General features: G+C 48.1%; 2 protein-coding genes across 56 annotated transcripts in view; one reads left to right on the top strand and one right to left on the bottom strand.

The window, feature by feature from the left end:
- The window catches only part of CIITA (class II major histocompatibility complex transactivator), a 62,030-nt gene that overhangs the window by 16,181 nt on the left and 28,878 nt on the right, over nucleotides 1-16,971 (top strand). For all 50 annotated transcript variants that reach the window (XR_013412413.1, XR_013412414.1, XR_013412415.1 and 47 more), the window contains 2 exons: nucleotides 15,767-15,913; nucleotides 16,154-16,249. Coding sequence is in view for 43 of the 50 variants with exons in the window: in XM_028841293.2 (XP_028697126.2) it covers nucleotides 15,767-15,913; nucleotides 16,154-16,249 (243 nt within the window). In the remaining 7 variants the exon portion in view is untranslated. The remainder of the gene's footprint in view (nucleotides 1-15,766; nucleotides 15,914-16,153; nucleotides 16,250-16,971) is intronic.
- DEXI (Dexi homolog) overlaps nucleotides 1-16,971 on the bottom strand; it is a 67,698-nt gene that overhangs the window by 5,856 nt on the left and 44,871 nt on the right. For 3 of the 6 annotated variants that reach the window (XM_077983280.1, XM_077983281.1, XM_077983277.1), the window contains one exon: nucleotides 13,766-13,937. Coding sequence is in view for 1 of the 6 variants with exons in the window: in XM_077983276.1 (XP_077839402.1) it covers nucleotides 13,845-13,937 (93 nt within the window). In the remaining 5 variants the exon portion in view is untranslated. Of the gene's footprint in view, nucleotides 1-13,751; nucleotides 13,938-16,971 lie in introns of all 6 variants that reach the window. The other 3 variants (XM_077983278.1, XM_077983276.1, XM_077983279.1) reach the window with 1 other exon arrangement.

Below are 16,971 nucleotides of genomic sequence, written 5' to 3' on the forward strand. Positions count from 1 at the left end.
CCCACTACCATCCTTCTCCAGAACTTTTTCATCCTCCCAAACTGAAACTCTACCCAATAAGCAATAACTCCCCACTGCTCCTTCCACCCAGTTCGTGGTAACTCCAACTTCCTGTCTCTATGTTTTGGGCCACCTCCTATAAATAGAATTACACAATATTTGTCTTTTTGTGCCTGGCTTCTTTCACTTGGCATAATGTCTTCCAGGTTCATCCATGTCATGGCGCGTGTAATTCCTTTCTATGGCGGAATAGTATTCTAATATGTGGATATCCCATATTTTGTTCATCCATTCATTTGTTGATTGATAGACAGGTGGGTTGTTCCTACCTCTTGACTATTGTGAATAATGTTGCTAGGTACACGGGTGGACAAATATCTGTCTGACTCCCTGCTTTCAACTCTAGAAAGCTGTCTTTTAAAATCGGTCTATTTAAGTTTCTTTAAAAAATTAATTTAAGGAAAATCCTGAGGTAAATTATACAACAGGTGATATGTCAATATGACCCCAAAAAATTGTAAAGATGGAAGACGAATGCCTGCAGTTTGGGAAACCGCAAGAGAGGAACGACCTGGAAGATATTGTAAAATCTAGGCTGAGGGTCTGGTGACTATTAGACCAAGGGCATGGCAGCAGAGGGCAGCTGAGAAACTTCAGGAAGGAAAGATGTAAGAATTAAGAAAGGGGCGCAGTGCAGTGGCTCATGCCTGTAATTCCAGCACCTTGGGAGGCCAAGGCAGGATGATGGCTTGAGACCAGGAGTTCGAGATCAGCCTGGGCAACAGAGCAACATCTTTTCTTAGAAAAAAATATACATAAAGTTGGCCGGGCGCGGTGGCTCAAGCCTGTAATCCCAGCACTTTGGGAGGCCGAGGCGGGTGGATCACGAGGTCAGGAGATCGAGACTATCCTGGCTAACATGGTGAAACCCCATCTCTACTAAAAATACAAAAAAAAACTAGCCGAGCGTGGTGGCGGGCGCCTGTAGTCTCAGCTACTTGGGAGGCTGAGGCGGGAGAATGGCGTGAACCCGGGAGGCGGAGCTTGCAGTGAGCCGAGATCACGCCACTGCACTCCAGCCTGGGAGACACAGCGAGACTCCGTCTCAAAAAAAAAAAAAAATATATATATATATATATATATATACACATAAATTAATAAAAATAAATCTTTTTGTTGTTGTTGTTGTTGAGACTGCGTCTCGCTCTGTCTCCCAGGCTGGAGTGCAGTGCAGTGGCCGAATCTCAGCTCACTGCAAGCTCCGCCTCCCGGGTTTACGCCATTCTCCTGCCTCAGCCTCCCAAGTAGCTGGGACTACAGGCGCCCGCCACCTCGCCCGGCTAGTTTTTTGTATTTTTTTTAGTAGACACGGGGTTTCACTGTGCTAGCCAGGATGGTCTCGATCTCCTGACCTCGTGATCTGCCCATCTCGGCCTCCCAAAGTGCTGGGATTACAGGCTTGAGCCACCGCGCCCGGCCAAAAATAAATCTTTGAAAATACAGATTCCAGGCCGGGCATGGTGGCTCACACCTGTAATCCCAGCAGTTTGGGAGGCCGAGGCCAGCGGATCACCTGAGGTCAGGAGTTCGAGACCAGCCTGGGCAACATGGCGAAACCCCATCTCTCCTAAAAATACAAAATTAGCCGGGTGTGGTGGCGCATGCCTATAATCCCAGCTACTCAGGAGGCTGGGGCAGGAGAATCACCTGAACCTGGGAAGTGGAGATTGTGGTGAGCCGAGATCACGCCATTGCACTCCAGCCTGGGCAACGAGAGTGAAACTCTGTCTCAAAAAAAATGAAAGAAAATACAGATTCCTGGGCCCGGCTGCAGACTCCCTGAATAGAGCCACTGGGGGTGAGGCCCAGGACGCTGTGTTTTTGACACCTTTCCCAGGTAATTCTCATTCACAGCCAAGCCTGCCAATGGTTGGACTCCATAGTCAGATCCCAGCAAGCAAGACTGGCTCATGGTTCATCCTGGGGTCTGCAGCACCCAGCAGAGTGCTGAGGGGACTGTGCTAAGTAGAGCTGGATAGGTCAAGACTGGAGTGTGGGGCCTGGCTTTTCTAACTGCAGTCACAAGATCCTCATCACTCCACCCCCTACCCCAGCACCAGGGTCAGGTTCCTTTCCAGGAAAAACTTGTTGGACTCCTTTCCAGGTCATTGACTGCAGCTAGGAGTGGCAAGCAGAAGGGAGGCCATCTGGAGCTGGGACAGACCAGGCAAGTGGGGAAGGGAACTCTTATCCCAACCCTGCATTCTGGACAGGGACGGAAGGTCTCCTGGCTGCAGCTCATACAGCTCATCTTCATTCTTATCCTGGGACCACCAAGTCCCTCACCCGCAATAACTTTACCCTTCACTGGCAAACGCACAAGCTGGAGATGATGGCTCATTTGAGTTTTAAGATTTTCCAAGTTGCTATGAGGTCAAGGTCCTCAATCGGGACCCAGAGAAGATAGGTGGCTTGCCTGAACTTTCAGAGGGGGCATCTGTGGTGTCTTTTGTGGGGTTCTGTAGGATTTCCAGGCCCCTCTTGGAGGAAAAGTAGAAGTAAGTTGTCTCAGGTCAGATTGCCTGGAAAGCCAAGTAGGAGATGGAGATTTGCATACAGGAGGTTTACTGCGGACAGTCACAGGAGGGAACACCCAAAGGAAAAGGGAAGAAAGCAGGGTTGGGAAGCAGCAGGAGTTGAGGTGCAATGCAGTCACAACAGAGGTCTTAGCCAATCCCATAGGGAGCACTCAAGCAGGGACAGCAAGGAAGCTAGAGCTTCACACCCCTCATCTACCCCCTGTGCCCCCATACAGGTATAGCCTCCCCCATGATGAACATTCAGCACTAGACTGATACATTTGTTATAATCAATGAACCCACATTGATGCATCATTATTACTCAAGGTCCATGGTTTGTTTATACGAGGGTTTACTCTTGGTGTTGTAGATTCTGTGGGTTTGGACAGATATATGATGTCATGTATATGACATTATAGTATCACACAGACTTGTTTCACTGCCCTACAAATCCCATGCTTTGTCTATTTATCCCTCCCTCTCTCCCCCATAACCCTGGGCAACCCCCGACCTTTTTATCTCCATTGTTTTGCCTTTTTCAGATAAATAGCTGGAGTCATACGGTATGTAGCCTCTTCAGATTGGCTTCTTTCACTTGGTGGAGTTGTGTTTTTATTTTTTTAACTTAGTTTCATGTATTTATTTATTTTTGAGACAGGGTCTTACTCTGTCTCCCAGGCTGGAGTGCAGTGGCACAATCACGGCTCACTGCAGCCTCAACGACTTCCCCAGGCTCAAGTGATCCTCCCACCTCAGCCTTCTGAGTAGCTGGGACTACAGATGCACACCACCATGCCCAGATAATTTTTGTATTTTTTGTAGAGACGGGGTTTTGCCATGATGACCATGCTGCTCTCGAACTCCTGGGCTCAAGTGATCTGATCCACCCACCTCAGCTTCCCAAAGTCCTAGGATTACAGGCATGAGCCACCACGCCCAGGCTGAGTTGTGTTTTTAAACTGTACTCTCTACAGCTTATTTTAGGCAAGAGAGGTTTCAAGGACAGAATTGAATCCTGCCTCTCCATGCCCCAATCACCCATCCCTTCCAAGTCATCATCTTCCCAGAAGTCAGAGCTAGAAGGGACCTGAAAAGGGCCTCTAAGCCACAGGTGTCAAACCCAAGAACCAAAAAGGCCATAATGATGTGAAATGTGTCCCAGCAGAAGGCAATAGGGAGTAGTGGAGCCTCTGGCGATCCTATTTAACCACAGCGCGCTCTCTTCACCTGTTCAGGAATTTAGGATCCATGTAAAATTTCATCTGAAAACCGCTACTCTTGTGTGACCCTTTTATTTAACAGATGAGGGCCCTGGGGACCAGAGAGGGGAACGGGCTTGCCCAAAGTCACACAGCCTATCAGAAGCAGAGCAGTGCCCGTATCTCAGGTCTCATGACTCCCTGGGTCAATTCCATCCCACCAGGCTATTGTAAACACTGCTGTTTCCATGACCGAGTGGGTCCTTCTTTCTTTAAACTGCCTCCAACTGCTGAGAAGCCCTTTGGCTAGGGATTGGAGCCAGTTTTGCTTTGTTTCCAGCTTTCCTGCTCTGAAGTTACTTTGTTTGCCAGAGGCTGGTTGGTTCAAACCCAAAGGGCAGGGAGCTGCAATGGAAATCCATCCAAGGGCACTGGAATTGTGATGGCAAAAAGGAGCAGCAGGCAGGTGTCAGCGGGGAGTAGCTCTTTGCATCCCGCAGTTCCCAGAGAGCTTACCATTCATTTATTCATTCATCCATCCATTCATTTATGAGACAAGGTCTCACTCTCTTGCTCAGGTTGGAGTGCAGTGGTACAATCATTGCTCACTGCAGCCTCAAGCTCCTGAGCTCAAGCCATCCTCCTGCCTCAGCCTCCCAAGTAGCCGAGACTACAAGGGCACTCCACCACATCAGCTAATTTTTGTATCTTTTATGTCTGAAGAGGTGGGGTTTCACTATGTTGCCCAGGCTGGTCTGAAACTCCTGGCCTCAAGTCTTCCTCCCTCCTTTGCCTCCCAAAGTGCTGGAATTACAGGTGTGATCTCAGACAGCTTATCTCTTAATCACCTTTCCATCTGAGCTGGCAGCAGAGCTGGGAAAGTGCACCCAACACCCCAGATGCTGCAACTTTAGTGCTTCCTGCTTCTTCTCTGTGTGGAACTGGCCTGTTTGGGTACCCAGGGCCAGTCGCCTCCAAGACCCTCTGTAGAAAAAGACCTACTGTGCACCTCAATTCCATTGCAGGACAGGAAAGAATTGAATCCTGCTTCTCCCTGCCCCCGTCACCTATCCCTCTCAACCCATTATCTTTCCAGCAGGTCAGAGCTAGAAGGGACCTGCCAAGGGTGGCAAATCCAAATGCCAAAGGGGTCATAATGATGTGAAATGTGTACAGGCAGAAGGCAATAGGGAGTAGTGGGGCCTCTGGTAACAATTGTGTGTACTCTATATAGAGACATTGTGATGGTAATACACACACACACACACACACACACACACACACACAGAGTTATTTTGGCTTGGGAAATGAAACAAGTAGGCCTATCAACCGGATTCAACTTTTGATTTTGCAGCCAAGCCCCTGTTGCACAGTTGAGGAGCCTGCAGGTCAGAGAGGGGATTTAGAGCCAACCAATAGCAATATTTCCAGACGTCTCCTGAGATGAAGCTCATGTTACTTCCTGCCCCCATTACACACATATACATGCACGCACATGCACACACGTCTTCCACTCTCCCTGCCTTGAGGACAAACGATCAGAACCTGCAACTGTTTCCAGGCCCATAAGCCCCTGAGTGTTGCAGTGTTGCTACATGCCTTAGTTTCCTCTCCACCTGTTGTGACCTCCTCGTGCCACTCCAAGAAGTGAAAGTCTTGAGTGAGACCAGTCATTTCTCTTAAGTCCTCTCTCTGTCTCATTCTCCTGGGATACCTACACTTGGTTTGCAAACAGCAGGCAGGAGAGCGAGGGGCTTCTTCCTCTACCTCCAGCTCCTCCCCCATCCTGCTCCAAGTCCAGCATGTTCTTATCTCTTCCCCAGGACCCTGGGCTATCAGGTACAAATCAAGCCATCCCCAGACAGCCTATGGGGTGGCAAGAGCAGAGGTTTCTTTCTTTGTGAGCATCTATAGGTACCAGGCTCTGTACAGGCCCTATTGTTGGTGAGCCACACAGGTATCGACCCCACCCCATGAAGCCTCTTTCTTTTCTTTTTTTTTCTTTTTTTTCTTTTTTTTCTTTTCTTTTTTTTTTTTTTTTGAGACAGAGTCTCTCTTTGTTGCCCAGGCTGGAGTGCAGTGGCTTGATCTCGGTTCACTGCAACCTCCGCCTCCCAGGTTCAAGTGATTCTCCTGCCTCAGCCTCCCCAGTAGCTGGGACTACAAGCGCCCGCCACCACACCGGGCTAATTTGTGTATTTTTAGTAGCGACGGGGTTTCGCCATGTTGGACAGGCTGGTCTCGAACTCCTGACCTCAGGTGATCCACCTGCCTCAGCCTCCCAAAGTGCTGGGATTACAGGTGTGAACCACCGCGCCCAACCAGAAGCCTCCTTCTTTTCAACACTTGGACCTTTAAACCTTCAATTAACTGCCCAGCCCAGCCCAGGTCATAGTACACTAAGATCCTTGGTTCACATGAGGGATTTCTCTTCATTAATGTCCCTATTTCCCATACCGGGTGCCCATTCTAATGCATTTCAGGTGTATCCTTCTGTTTATATGTGCTCTTATAAAACGTGTTTTGCCTTTTTTTTTTTTTTTTTTTTAGATGGAGTCTCACTCTGTCACCCAGGCTGATTTTTCTATTTTTAGTAGAGATGGGTTTTTACCGTGTTGGCTAGGCTGCTCTCAAACTTCTGACCTCAAGTGATCCACCTGCCTCAGCCTCCCAAAGTGCTGGAATTACAGGTGTGAGCCACCGCGCCCGGCCACAGTGTCTTACTTTTGCATTCCATACTATGTTATTAAGATCTACTTGCCTTGCTTCTGATGCATTTGGTCTTTGCTTCTAATCATGGACCTTGTTCTCTATGGAGTTCAGTGGTTACTTTTCACCTGTCCACACCCCCAGTGATGGACACCTAGGTGACCTCTAACCCTCTGTCAACACAAATAACACAGCAGTAACCATCCTCAGATAGGTTCTCCTGGGGAGTTATGGGAGAATTTCTTCGGAATGTATAGACCCAAGAGCTGAATTGCCAGGTTGTAGAATCTACATATCCTTAGATATTCTACATGATGCCAGGTCGTTCTCCAGAGCAGCTCCATCCATCTACATTCCCACAAACCCTGTGTAACTAACACTTGGCATTTCCCAGATTTCTAACTTTTGCCAGTTGTACAGTATCAAAGGACACCTTGCTGTTTTATTTTTGGAGTGTACATCTTAGTACCACTTACTGGCTAAGTCACTTTAGGCAAGTCACAACAACCCAGTGAAGTAAGCACTGTGCCAATAAAATGCAGTCGATTCTGTGACTCAGAGAGGCTGAGTAACGTTTGCAAGGTCACACAGCTAGTGTGGAACTGAGATTTGAACCCAGAGCCTGCACCCTTAACCACTATGCTATTATGATGTTTTGTCTCTCTCCTAAAATATCATCTGGGTCTACATTGCAAGCCTCTTTGGCAGGGACTGCGTGGCAAACCTCTTTGGGGCCTGTAAGGAACTGAGCTCGGCGACTTTCTTATGGGGTGCTCAGTAAATCATTGTTTTACAGCTTTAGAGGGGAAAAGTGAGAGATGTTTAAGTCTTAGTGTTTATCTGGGAGTACTACAGGGTGCTCGAGCAAAAGGAGAACTCATTTGAGCTATTATGCCCACAAAGAAGCTGTTTGGGGTCTGGTCGTGGTAGATAGGCATTCCTAGGCCCCTGACTTCTCAACATCATCTGGCCCCCGGAAGCAGCTTGTCATGAGGTTGGGGAGCAACTTGGTGTTGAGGTGGGGGGCCTTGGGTGAAAGGAAAAGGAGAAGACTGCCAGGCAATGAGTAATCAGAATCTCAAAAAGACTCAATTGAAGGGGTTCCCACACTCATTGAAACGGAAGCTCGGAGGGCTAAGGTAATGTACTGAGGATTAAAGGCAGAGCAGAAACTCAAAACTAGGCACACAGTTCAGAGGTCTTCCCATTATTCCTCAGGAGGAGAAGTTCACGGGCAAGTGTAGGGAAGTATTCCTTCTTGTGTTCTTTTTTTTTTTTTTTTCCTCTGAGACAGAGTCTTGCTCGTCGCCCAGGCTGGAGTGCAGTGGCGCAATCTCGGCTCACTGCAACCTCCGCGTCCTGGGTTCAAGCAATTTTCCTGCCTCAGCCTCCGGAGTAGCTGGGATTACAGGCACCCATCACCAAGCTCAGCTAATTTTTGTGTTTTTGTAGAGATAGGGTTTCACCATGTTGGTCAGGCCGGTCTTGAACTCCTGACCTCAAGTAATCCGCCAGCCTCGGCCTCCCAAAGTGCTGGGATTACAGGCATGAGCCACCACCACTGGCTTCCTTCTCATGCTCTTTAATCACAGTTCAGAGCAGTGCTGGAGGCTTTTAGGGATAGCAAAAGAGTCTTCTTCTCCCTTGCAGTGCCTCCTTAGACCCTCAAAGATAGACTCTCCTCCTCCGGAAAGAAAATAATCTAATGAACTGGACATGATCTCAGCCCCTGCATCTGTAAAATGGGTATAATAACACAAATCTCCCAGAGTTGCCATTAACAGTTGAAACAGAATAGTAAATGCAAGGCATCTAGCACAGGTTCAGACACAAAGAAATCTTCCCTGGTCACTGTCACAGAGGTAAGAAGCAAATAATAAAAACGGCCATCACACATATTGTACTCACCATGCAGAAGCTGTGCCGCCTTAAGCTACTGTTCATTCAGCACTTACTGGTCGCCAGTCCCCTTTCTAAGGGCTCCATGCAACTTAACTCCCCTAACCCTATGAGTTGCCAATTATTATTATTCTCCACTTTACAGATAAGGAAACTGAGGCTCCAAGTGGTTTAAAAAATGAACTTGCCCAGATTGTAGTGTGTTGGTAGGTAGGGATAATCTCAAAGTTGGGAAATTTCACCCCAAAGCTCACCATCTGAGCTCCCATTCATCTCCCACCAGCTGAGATGGAACATTATGCTATGCACAGAAGAGCTGCATGCACTGATCTCCAGCTTGTTTAGGTCTGAGTTAGAACATTCCGGCAACACTTGATTTCCCTCGGGGGAGAGAGAAATGAATTGTTATTTCAGACATCCGTTTAGTGTCTATACTTAGTCTTTCAAATCCTTCAGCAGTGTGAAGTGGGGATGAAAATGAACCCTAAAAAGGACTTTTGATGGCAAAAAGATCAGGAATATTTTCTCGAGTTGGATGTGGAAGGTGGTGGCCCAGGGGGAAGCACAGTTTCAAAGAGGACCTTCTAAAAATACTGCAAATTTACCAGAAAGACACAGACCACACCTCTGCCCTGCCCCCAGATGGCTCCTCAAAAGGAGAAATTGTCTTGCCACCCACGCCTTTCCTCGCCGGGGTGGTGGGGGGCCAAGAGCCATTCAAAAAGGCTGTAGAGTGGGCTGAGGCTTTGGAGATGGGTAGTTGGGTTCAAATCTCAGCTCACTAATCTCTCTGAGCCTGTCTCTTCATCTGAGAAACAGGAATACAAATAGCTGATGTGTAAGTTAGACCAAATGGGATAACACCTACGAGTCATGTCATTTGGTACCTGGCACTTGCTGGGCACTGTGAATTCTAGTTCTGCATCTTTGCCACGGATGAAGAGAGGCTGCCATGTGCAGAAACATGCTGAGAGCTGGGAGGAGGTGAGCTTGAGCGATGCGATCCCTGCCCTCAGGGATTGCTGAAGGGCTCTCTCTGCCATGGGATGATCAGGGCCATCTTTTCCCTCCACCCTGCTCTGGCATTGTGGGTTGGAGAAAAAATCCAACGAAGGGGCCTTTGAAGCACTTTCTAAGCGTCTATAGACATTGGAAACTTGGGTCTGGGGATAGAGGACGGTCCCATGCCAAGATTCAAGTAGATGTTGGTGTGACTGGGAGGCAGCTGTGGCGTTGTGGTGAAACCTAGAGTCTTGGGCCTGAGTTTTAGCTTTGACACTCCCTAATGTAATGGGTTTCCTTTGACTGTGGGCTTCCCATGTAGCTGGCACCCCACACAGAACCCCCCTTGGCCTTCTGATGATCCTGTAGGACAATCTTTTTTGTTGTTGTTGTTGAGATGGTGTCTCATTTTGTTGCCCAGCCTGCAGTGCAGTGGCGCGATCTTGGCTTACTGCAGCCTCTGCTTCCCAGGTTCAAGTAATTCTCCTGCCTCAGCCTCCCAAGCAGCTGGGATTACAGGAGCGCACCACCATGCCTGGCTAATTTTGTATTTTTAGTAGAGACAGGATTTCACCATGTTGCCCAGGCTGGTCTCAAACTCCTGACCTCAAGTGATCCGCCTGCCTCGGCCTCCCAAAGTGCTGGGCTGCAAGGCGATCTTCATTGTCCAGATCTAATGTTGGGAAAACTGATGCTCAGAGAGGTCAAGTGACTTGGCTAAGGCATCGCAGCCAGAATTCAGAAGCAAGCTCCCAAACCACGTGACCTTGGACAAGCCATTTCACTGAGGCGTGTGAACCTCCTCCAAGCTCACATGGGCATAACACTCTACCCTGCCTTCTCCCCAGAGCTTTTTGGGAACTCAGCTATGGGGGATGGAGGCAGAAGTCCATTGTGAGCTGCAAATCCACACCCAAAAGGAAGTGCTTAAGGTGCAGGCTTCGGTCTTAGGGAAGCAGGAAGTGGGGGGGCTGAAATGTGTATTGGGGGTTTCTGGGAGTGGATTTCTTCTTGTCCAGGTTGAGCCAGTGACACAGATCTTAGGACCTCTGGTGACTTTTTGCCCAGGCAACTTCTCAGTGGTGGTGATAGGGGGCATGGTCAGACCATCCAAGCTGCCCTGCTGGCTGTGGGGGCCTTTTTTTTTTTTTTTTTTTTTTTTTTTTTTTTTTTTGAGACACAGTCTGGCTCTATCACCCAGGCTGGAGTTCAGTGGTGCAATCTCAGTTCACTGCAGCCTCAACCTCCCCAGGCTCAGGCGATCTTCCCACCTCAGCCTCCTGAGTAGCTGGGACTACAGACACACACCACCACACCCAGCTAAGTTTTGTGTTATTTGTAGAGAGAGGGTTTCGCCATGTTGTCCAGGCTGTCTCAAATTCCTGGAATTTCTACAGATGTGAGCCACCATTCCTGGCCTGTGGGGGCTTTCTTGTTCCTATTAAGTCTGCAGGGTCCCCTTATGGAAAAGAGCAGAAAGCTCAGCTTCACAAAGTTTGACCTCGGAAGAAATGGAAGGGAAAGTGTCCCTTTGTCACTCTCACAGAGGTAAGAAGCAATCTAATAATAATGATGGCCATCACACATATTGTACTCACCATGTAGAAGTTGTGCTGCCTTAAAACTTCTGTTCATTCAGCACTTACTGATTGCCAGTCCCCTTTCTAAGGGCTCCATGCAACTTAACTCCCCTCACCCTTGTGAGTTGCCAATTATTATTATCCCCATTTTATGGATAAGGAAACTGAGGCTCTAAGTGGTTTAAAAAATGAACTTGCCTAGGTGGCAGTGTGTTAGTAGGCAGAGGTAGTCTCAAAGTTGGTAAATTTTACCCCAAAGCTCACAATACTTGCCTTCTTTCCCTTCTCAATGTATTTATCTGACTGTGTGCTTAACCACATGGCAATGTCATCCAGAGTTTGAAGTGGAGCTCATCAATAAGTGGGGTGGGCTAAATGTCTCCAGGCTCCTCCCTGCGGTCCCTCTCACTATCCCCCGTCTGTGATACGACCTGTGTCTCTATGCTTGGGCCTAGATAGGACAAGGGTGATCATTTGATTGGGAACATTTTGATTGGGAGGAAAGAGCACCAGCCTGGGGGTCTTGGCGGGGGGAGGGGGGAGTGGGGGAGCAGGTGCAGGGGCAGCCACCGGCAGTCTACGGGGTCTTGTGCAAGTCATGTCCTTCCCAGGGTCTCAGTCTTGTCATCTGCAGAGTGAAGGAAAGAGGTCAAGCTTGAAGGTCCCTGGCAGACCCGATGCTGTGAGAAAACTGAATCTGGGTAACTTGCCCAAAGTCCAAAGTCACACAACTCATTCATGGAGTTGCTAGGGTCCATCTGGAGCTCTTGTCACGAGATCACACTGCCTCAAAGAGGAGGCAGCGTGCTGCAATGTAGGTTCTCAATAAAGAGCATGGGTGGAATGGGAGGCGGGCAGCAGGCAGGAGTTGGGGCAAAGGAGTCTTCTCTTACTGCTCTGAGAGAATAGATTTCGTGCCTGTGTCCCTGACCAAGGGGCTGGGAGAGGTGGAGCGTCCCACCCCCCAACCACCTCCCAGCTTTGGCCTCGCTCCAGGAAAAGGGTTGTGGCCCCATCTTTCAGTTCTGCTTCCTCTAGTCACGGCTGGCTGGGACCTCGCTGCAAGCCGGTTATGTTTGGATTCCTGCAGCCCCCACTCAACCGTCATGAACAAGCGGCCTCAGCCAGTGCCCCAGCTTGGACTGGAAAGATCATTCTCTGTGACATCCAGAGTCTATGCTGAGCCTCTCCACAGGCAGTGAAAGCTGTGGATGAGTGAAAGAAAATGGGTCTCTGGGCTGGGTATGGTGGCTCACACCTGTAATCCCAGCACTTTGGGAGGCCAAAGTGGGCGGATCACCTGAGGTCAGGAGTTCGAGACCAGCCTGACCAACATGGCAAAACCCTGTCTCTACTAAAAATAAAAAAATTAGCCGGGCATGGTGCCAGGCGCCTGTAGTGCCAGCTACTTGGGAGGTTGAGTCAGGAGAATTGCTTGAACCCGGGAGGCAGAGGTTGCAGTGAGCAAAGATTGCGTCACTGCACTCCAGCCTGGGCGACAGAGTGAGAGTCCGTCTCAAAAAAAAAAAGGCCAGGCGCAGTGGCTCATGCCTGTAATCCCACAACTTTGGGAGGCCGAGGTGGGTGGATCACGAGGTCAGGAGATTGAGGCCATCCTGGCTAACATGGTGAAACCCCGTCTCTACTAAAAATACAAAAAAAAAAAAAAAAAAAAAAAAAAATTAGCCAGGCGTGATGGTGGATGCCTTAGTCCCAGCTACTCGGGAGGCTGAGGCAGGAGAATGGCATGAACCCGGGAGGCGGAGGTTGCAGTGAGCCGAGATTATGCCACTGCACTCCAGCCTGGGAGACAGAGCGAGAGTCCATCTCAAAAAAAAAAAAAAAAAGAAAATGAGTCTCTGGAATGGGGTGGCGACTTGCGTGTGTGTTTTCTCATGAGTTTACCCTTCAATTTATTCTCTTCTGGGCCCAGAATAGGACAGTAGGAGGCTCCCTCTGGTCCTCCAGCTTCAAGGCCAGCTCTCCTCTTACCTCCTCCAGGAAGCTCCCTCTGTTTCCTTCCAGCCTTCATCTGCATGTCATGTGTGGTGGGTTGAAACGTGGCCCCCCCAAAATATATGTCCATATCAAATCCCTGGAACCTCTCAGTGTGACTTTATTTGGGAAAAGGGTCTTCGCAGATAGAATTAAGTTAAGGGGCTGGGTGCAGTGGCTCACTCCTGTAATCCCAGCACTTTGGGAGGCTGAGATTGGAGGATCACCTGAGGTCAGGAGTTTAAGACCAGCCTGGTTAACACGGCAAAACCCCATTTCTACGAAAAATACAAAAATTAGCTGATCATGGTGGTGAGCACCTGTAATCCCAGCTACTCAGGAGACAGAGGCAGGAGAATCACTTGAACCGGGAGGTGGAGGTTGCAGCGAGCCGAGATAGCACCACTGCACTCTAGCCTGGGAAACAGAGCAAGCCTCTGTCTCAAAAGAAGGGGAAAAAAAAAAAAAAGAATTAAGGATCTTGAAATGACATCATCCTGGATTATCTAGGTGGGTCCTAAATCCAATGACAAGTGTCTTTATAAGAGAAAGAGGAGACTTGAGACATGAGGAATGGGTGATGTGGCCACTAAAGCTGAGTTTAGAGTGACACAGCCACAAGACCACAAGTCAGGGATCACCAATAGTTCACAGCAGCTAGAGGAGGCGAGGAAGTGTTCTCCCCTAGAGCCTAGAGCCTCTGGAGGGAGCGTGGCCCTGCTGACACCCTGATTTCAACTTCTGGCCTCCAGAACCATGAGAGAATAAGTGTTATTGTTCTGAGTTACCTGGATGCTGGTACCTTGTTTCAGCAGCCCTGGGAAATGAATATACCATGGAAACATGGACCTGAACCAGGGATCAGGGCAGGGGCCTTGGAGTCACACAGATGAGCCTTCAGCTAGGTTTTCCCCAGCAAGAGCTGCATGATCTTGAGGAAGTTGCTTGTCCTCTCTGAGTCTCAAGTTCTTCATCTGCCAATAGAGACAATAATGCTTACTTCCTAGGTTTTAACAGCTTTATTGAGATGTAATTCACATATCATACAATTTGCCCACTTAAAAAGTACAGTTCATGCCTGTAATCCCAGCACTTTGGGAGGCTGAGGAGACAGGCGGATCACTTGAGGTCAGGAGTTTGACAGCAGCCTGGCCAACATGGTGAAACCCTGTCTCTACTAAATATGCAAAAATTAGCTGGGTGTGGTGGTGGTGGGGTGCCTATAATCCCAGCTGCTCGGGAGGCTGAGGCAGGAGAATCGCTTGAACCTGGGAGGCAGAGGTTGCAGTGAGCCAAGATTGCACCCCTGCACTCCAGCCTGGGTGACAGAGACTCCATCTCAAAAAAAAAAAAAAAAAAAGTACACTTCAATGGTCTTTTGGGAATACTCAGAGAGTTCTGCGACCATCTCCCATCCCCACAGTCAATTTTAGAACATTTCATCACCCCCTAAAGAAACTCCATACCCATCAGCAGTTGTTCCCCATTTTCTTCCAAAATCCCTCTCCACTAAGCCCTAGGCAACCACTAATATTCTTTACTTAAAAACAAAATTAATAGAGATAGGCTTTTGCTATGTTGCCCAGGCTGGTATTGAACACCTGGGCACAAGCAATTCTCCCGTCTCAGCCTCCCAAAGTGCTGGGATTTCAGGCATGAGCCACCATGTCCTGCCTCTTCTACTTTCTGTCTCTATGGATTTGCCTGTTCTGGACATTTCAGATAAGTAGAATCATACAATATGTGACCCTTTGTGTCTAGCTTCTTCACTTAGCATATATTTTTAAGGTTCATCCATGTTCCAGCATGTATCAATGCTTTCTCCCTTTAATGGCAGAATACGTTATTGTATAGATAAGCAACATTTTGTTTATCCATTTATTTTTTGATGGATATTTGGGCTGTTTTAATATTTTGGCTATTATGAATTATCCTTTTACTAACATTCACGTACATGTTTTTATGTGGATGTATCTGGTTTTTCTTGTTTTCTTTTATTTTATTAATACATAATATTATACATATTTATGGGGTACATGTGAGTATTTATTACATGCATAGATTGTATAATGATCATGTCAGGATATTTGAGGTATCCACATCTGGGATTGTTTAAAGATTAAATGAAATAGTGTTAAAAGTATTTAATATGCCCTTCAAACAATGAGGAAATCTTAGAATCTGCTCAGACTCCTTCAGTTTACATATTAGGAAACTGAGGCACAGAAAGGAGCAGAGACTTGCTCAAGTCCACCCAAAGCAGTAGAATATTGCAGTTAAATGCAGGGCCTTCAGTCAGACTGTCTGGGTTCAAATCCTGGTTCCACTCGGACGTGGGTTTCCTTACATAAATCACTTCACCTCTCTGAGCCTCGGTTTTCTCATATGCAAAGTCAGGATAATAATAGTACGTTCCTTACATAGTTGCTAATATGAGTATTAAAAGTGACAGCTCATGTGCTTGGCATATAGGAGTTGCTTTATAAATCTTAGCTGTTACCACTCATGGCATTGCCAAATGTGGGACAGGTCTCCTGACTCTCTTGTGTGAGATTGATGGAATCTACACTTCCTAGTGCCCTCTTCTACCTCCTGGGTATCTTCTCATATGTTTGTAAGTTCCTTGGAGGAAGGGAATGTGGCTTCCTCTCTCCACCACCCTGAGCATATAAGAGGTGCTGAATGACCACTTTTATTCACTCCTCGCATCCCCAGCCCTCACCAGCTGGGAGTTGTTGTAGGTGTCAATCCTCTGCCTCTTTCCAACACCCTGTGAGGTGACTGAGCATGTCTTCCCTCCCAGGCAGCTCACAGTGTGCCACCATGGAGTTGGGGCCCCTAGAAGGCAGCTACCTGGAGCTTCTCAACAGCGATGCTGACCCCCTGTGCCTCTACCACATCTATGACCAGATGGACCTGGCTGGAGAAGAAGAGATTGAGCTCTACTCAGGTGGGCCCTCCTCCCTCTGGTCTCTTCCGGTATCACCCACCCCTCAGCTTGCTGTACAGACGGCAATCAAGGGAAGTTCTGGCCCCTGTGCTCCCGTCAGCACCACGGACAGCTCCCACGCCTGTGGGACGCTCTCTGCAGATAGGCATGGTCTCCTAGCCCCGCCCGGCCTCTCCCTCCTTCCCCACCAGCCCTCTTCCCAGAAATTCCCTGCTTCATCCAAGGGACTTTTCCTCCCAGAACCCGACACGGACACCATCAACTGTGACCAGTTCAGCAGGCTGTTGTGTGACATGGAAGGCGATGAAGAGACCAGGGAGGCTTATGCCAATATCGGTGAGGAAGCACCTGAGCCCAGAAAAGAACAATCAAGGGCAAGGGTTCTTTGCTGTCACTTGTCAATATCACCCATTCATCATGAGCCACGTCAGGCCCCTCCCACAGAAATCATTGCAAGGGTGATGCGGAGCAACGGCTGGAAGAACGGAGACTCCAGGGAAGAGCGGGGAGATGGAGTCCAGTGGGAGAAATAGGTCCCTTCAATAATGACCACCAAGAAAACAAAAATCTCATGTTTACATCCTCCACCTCCATGTCTATACCCATTTCCGCTTCTTGTTCTTCTGTCTATCCTTCCTACAAAGCCCATACCATACGCCTCTTTCCCTTTTCCTCCCAGCTCCTTAGCCAAGCTACTCTAGTATTTGTAATAACTAGCATTTACTGGATACTCATAGTATGCTCATTGCTGGCCATATATTATCGTCTGGAATCCTTACAACAACAAAGGAAATACATATTGTTAGTTTCTGTCTTTTACAAATGAGGAAATTGAGGTTTAGAGAGGTGAAACGACCTACCGAAGTTTTCTTTAGAAGTAGTAATGTGCAGATCTGAAATTCTAACCTAGGTCTTTCTCATTTCAAAGTCCCCATTTTTAACCACAAAAAAGAAAGTGTCTGGGGTTGGAAGATTTGCTAAGGCTTAAGCAAAGAAGTCAATTTGCAGCTTTAAGAAGAGCTACAGCTTTTTTTTTTCTTTTGGGGGGGAGGGGGATG

Source organism: Macaca mulatta, chromosome 20 (genome assembly GCF_049350105.2).
Source record: "Macaca mulatta isolate MMU2019108-1 chromosome 20, T2T-MMU8v2.0, whole genome shotgun sequence".
NCBI classification, from domain to species: Eukaryota; Metazoa; Chordata; class Mammalia; order Primates; family Cercopithecidae; genus Macaca; species Macaca mulatta.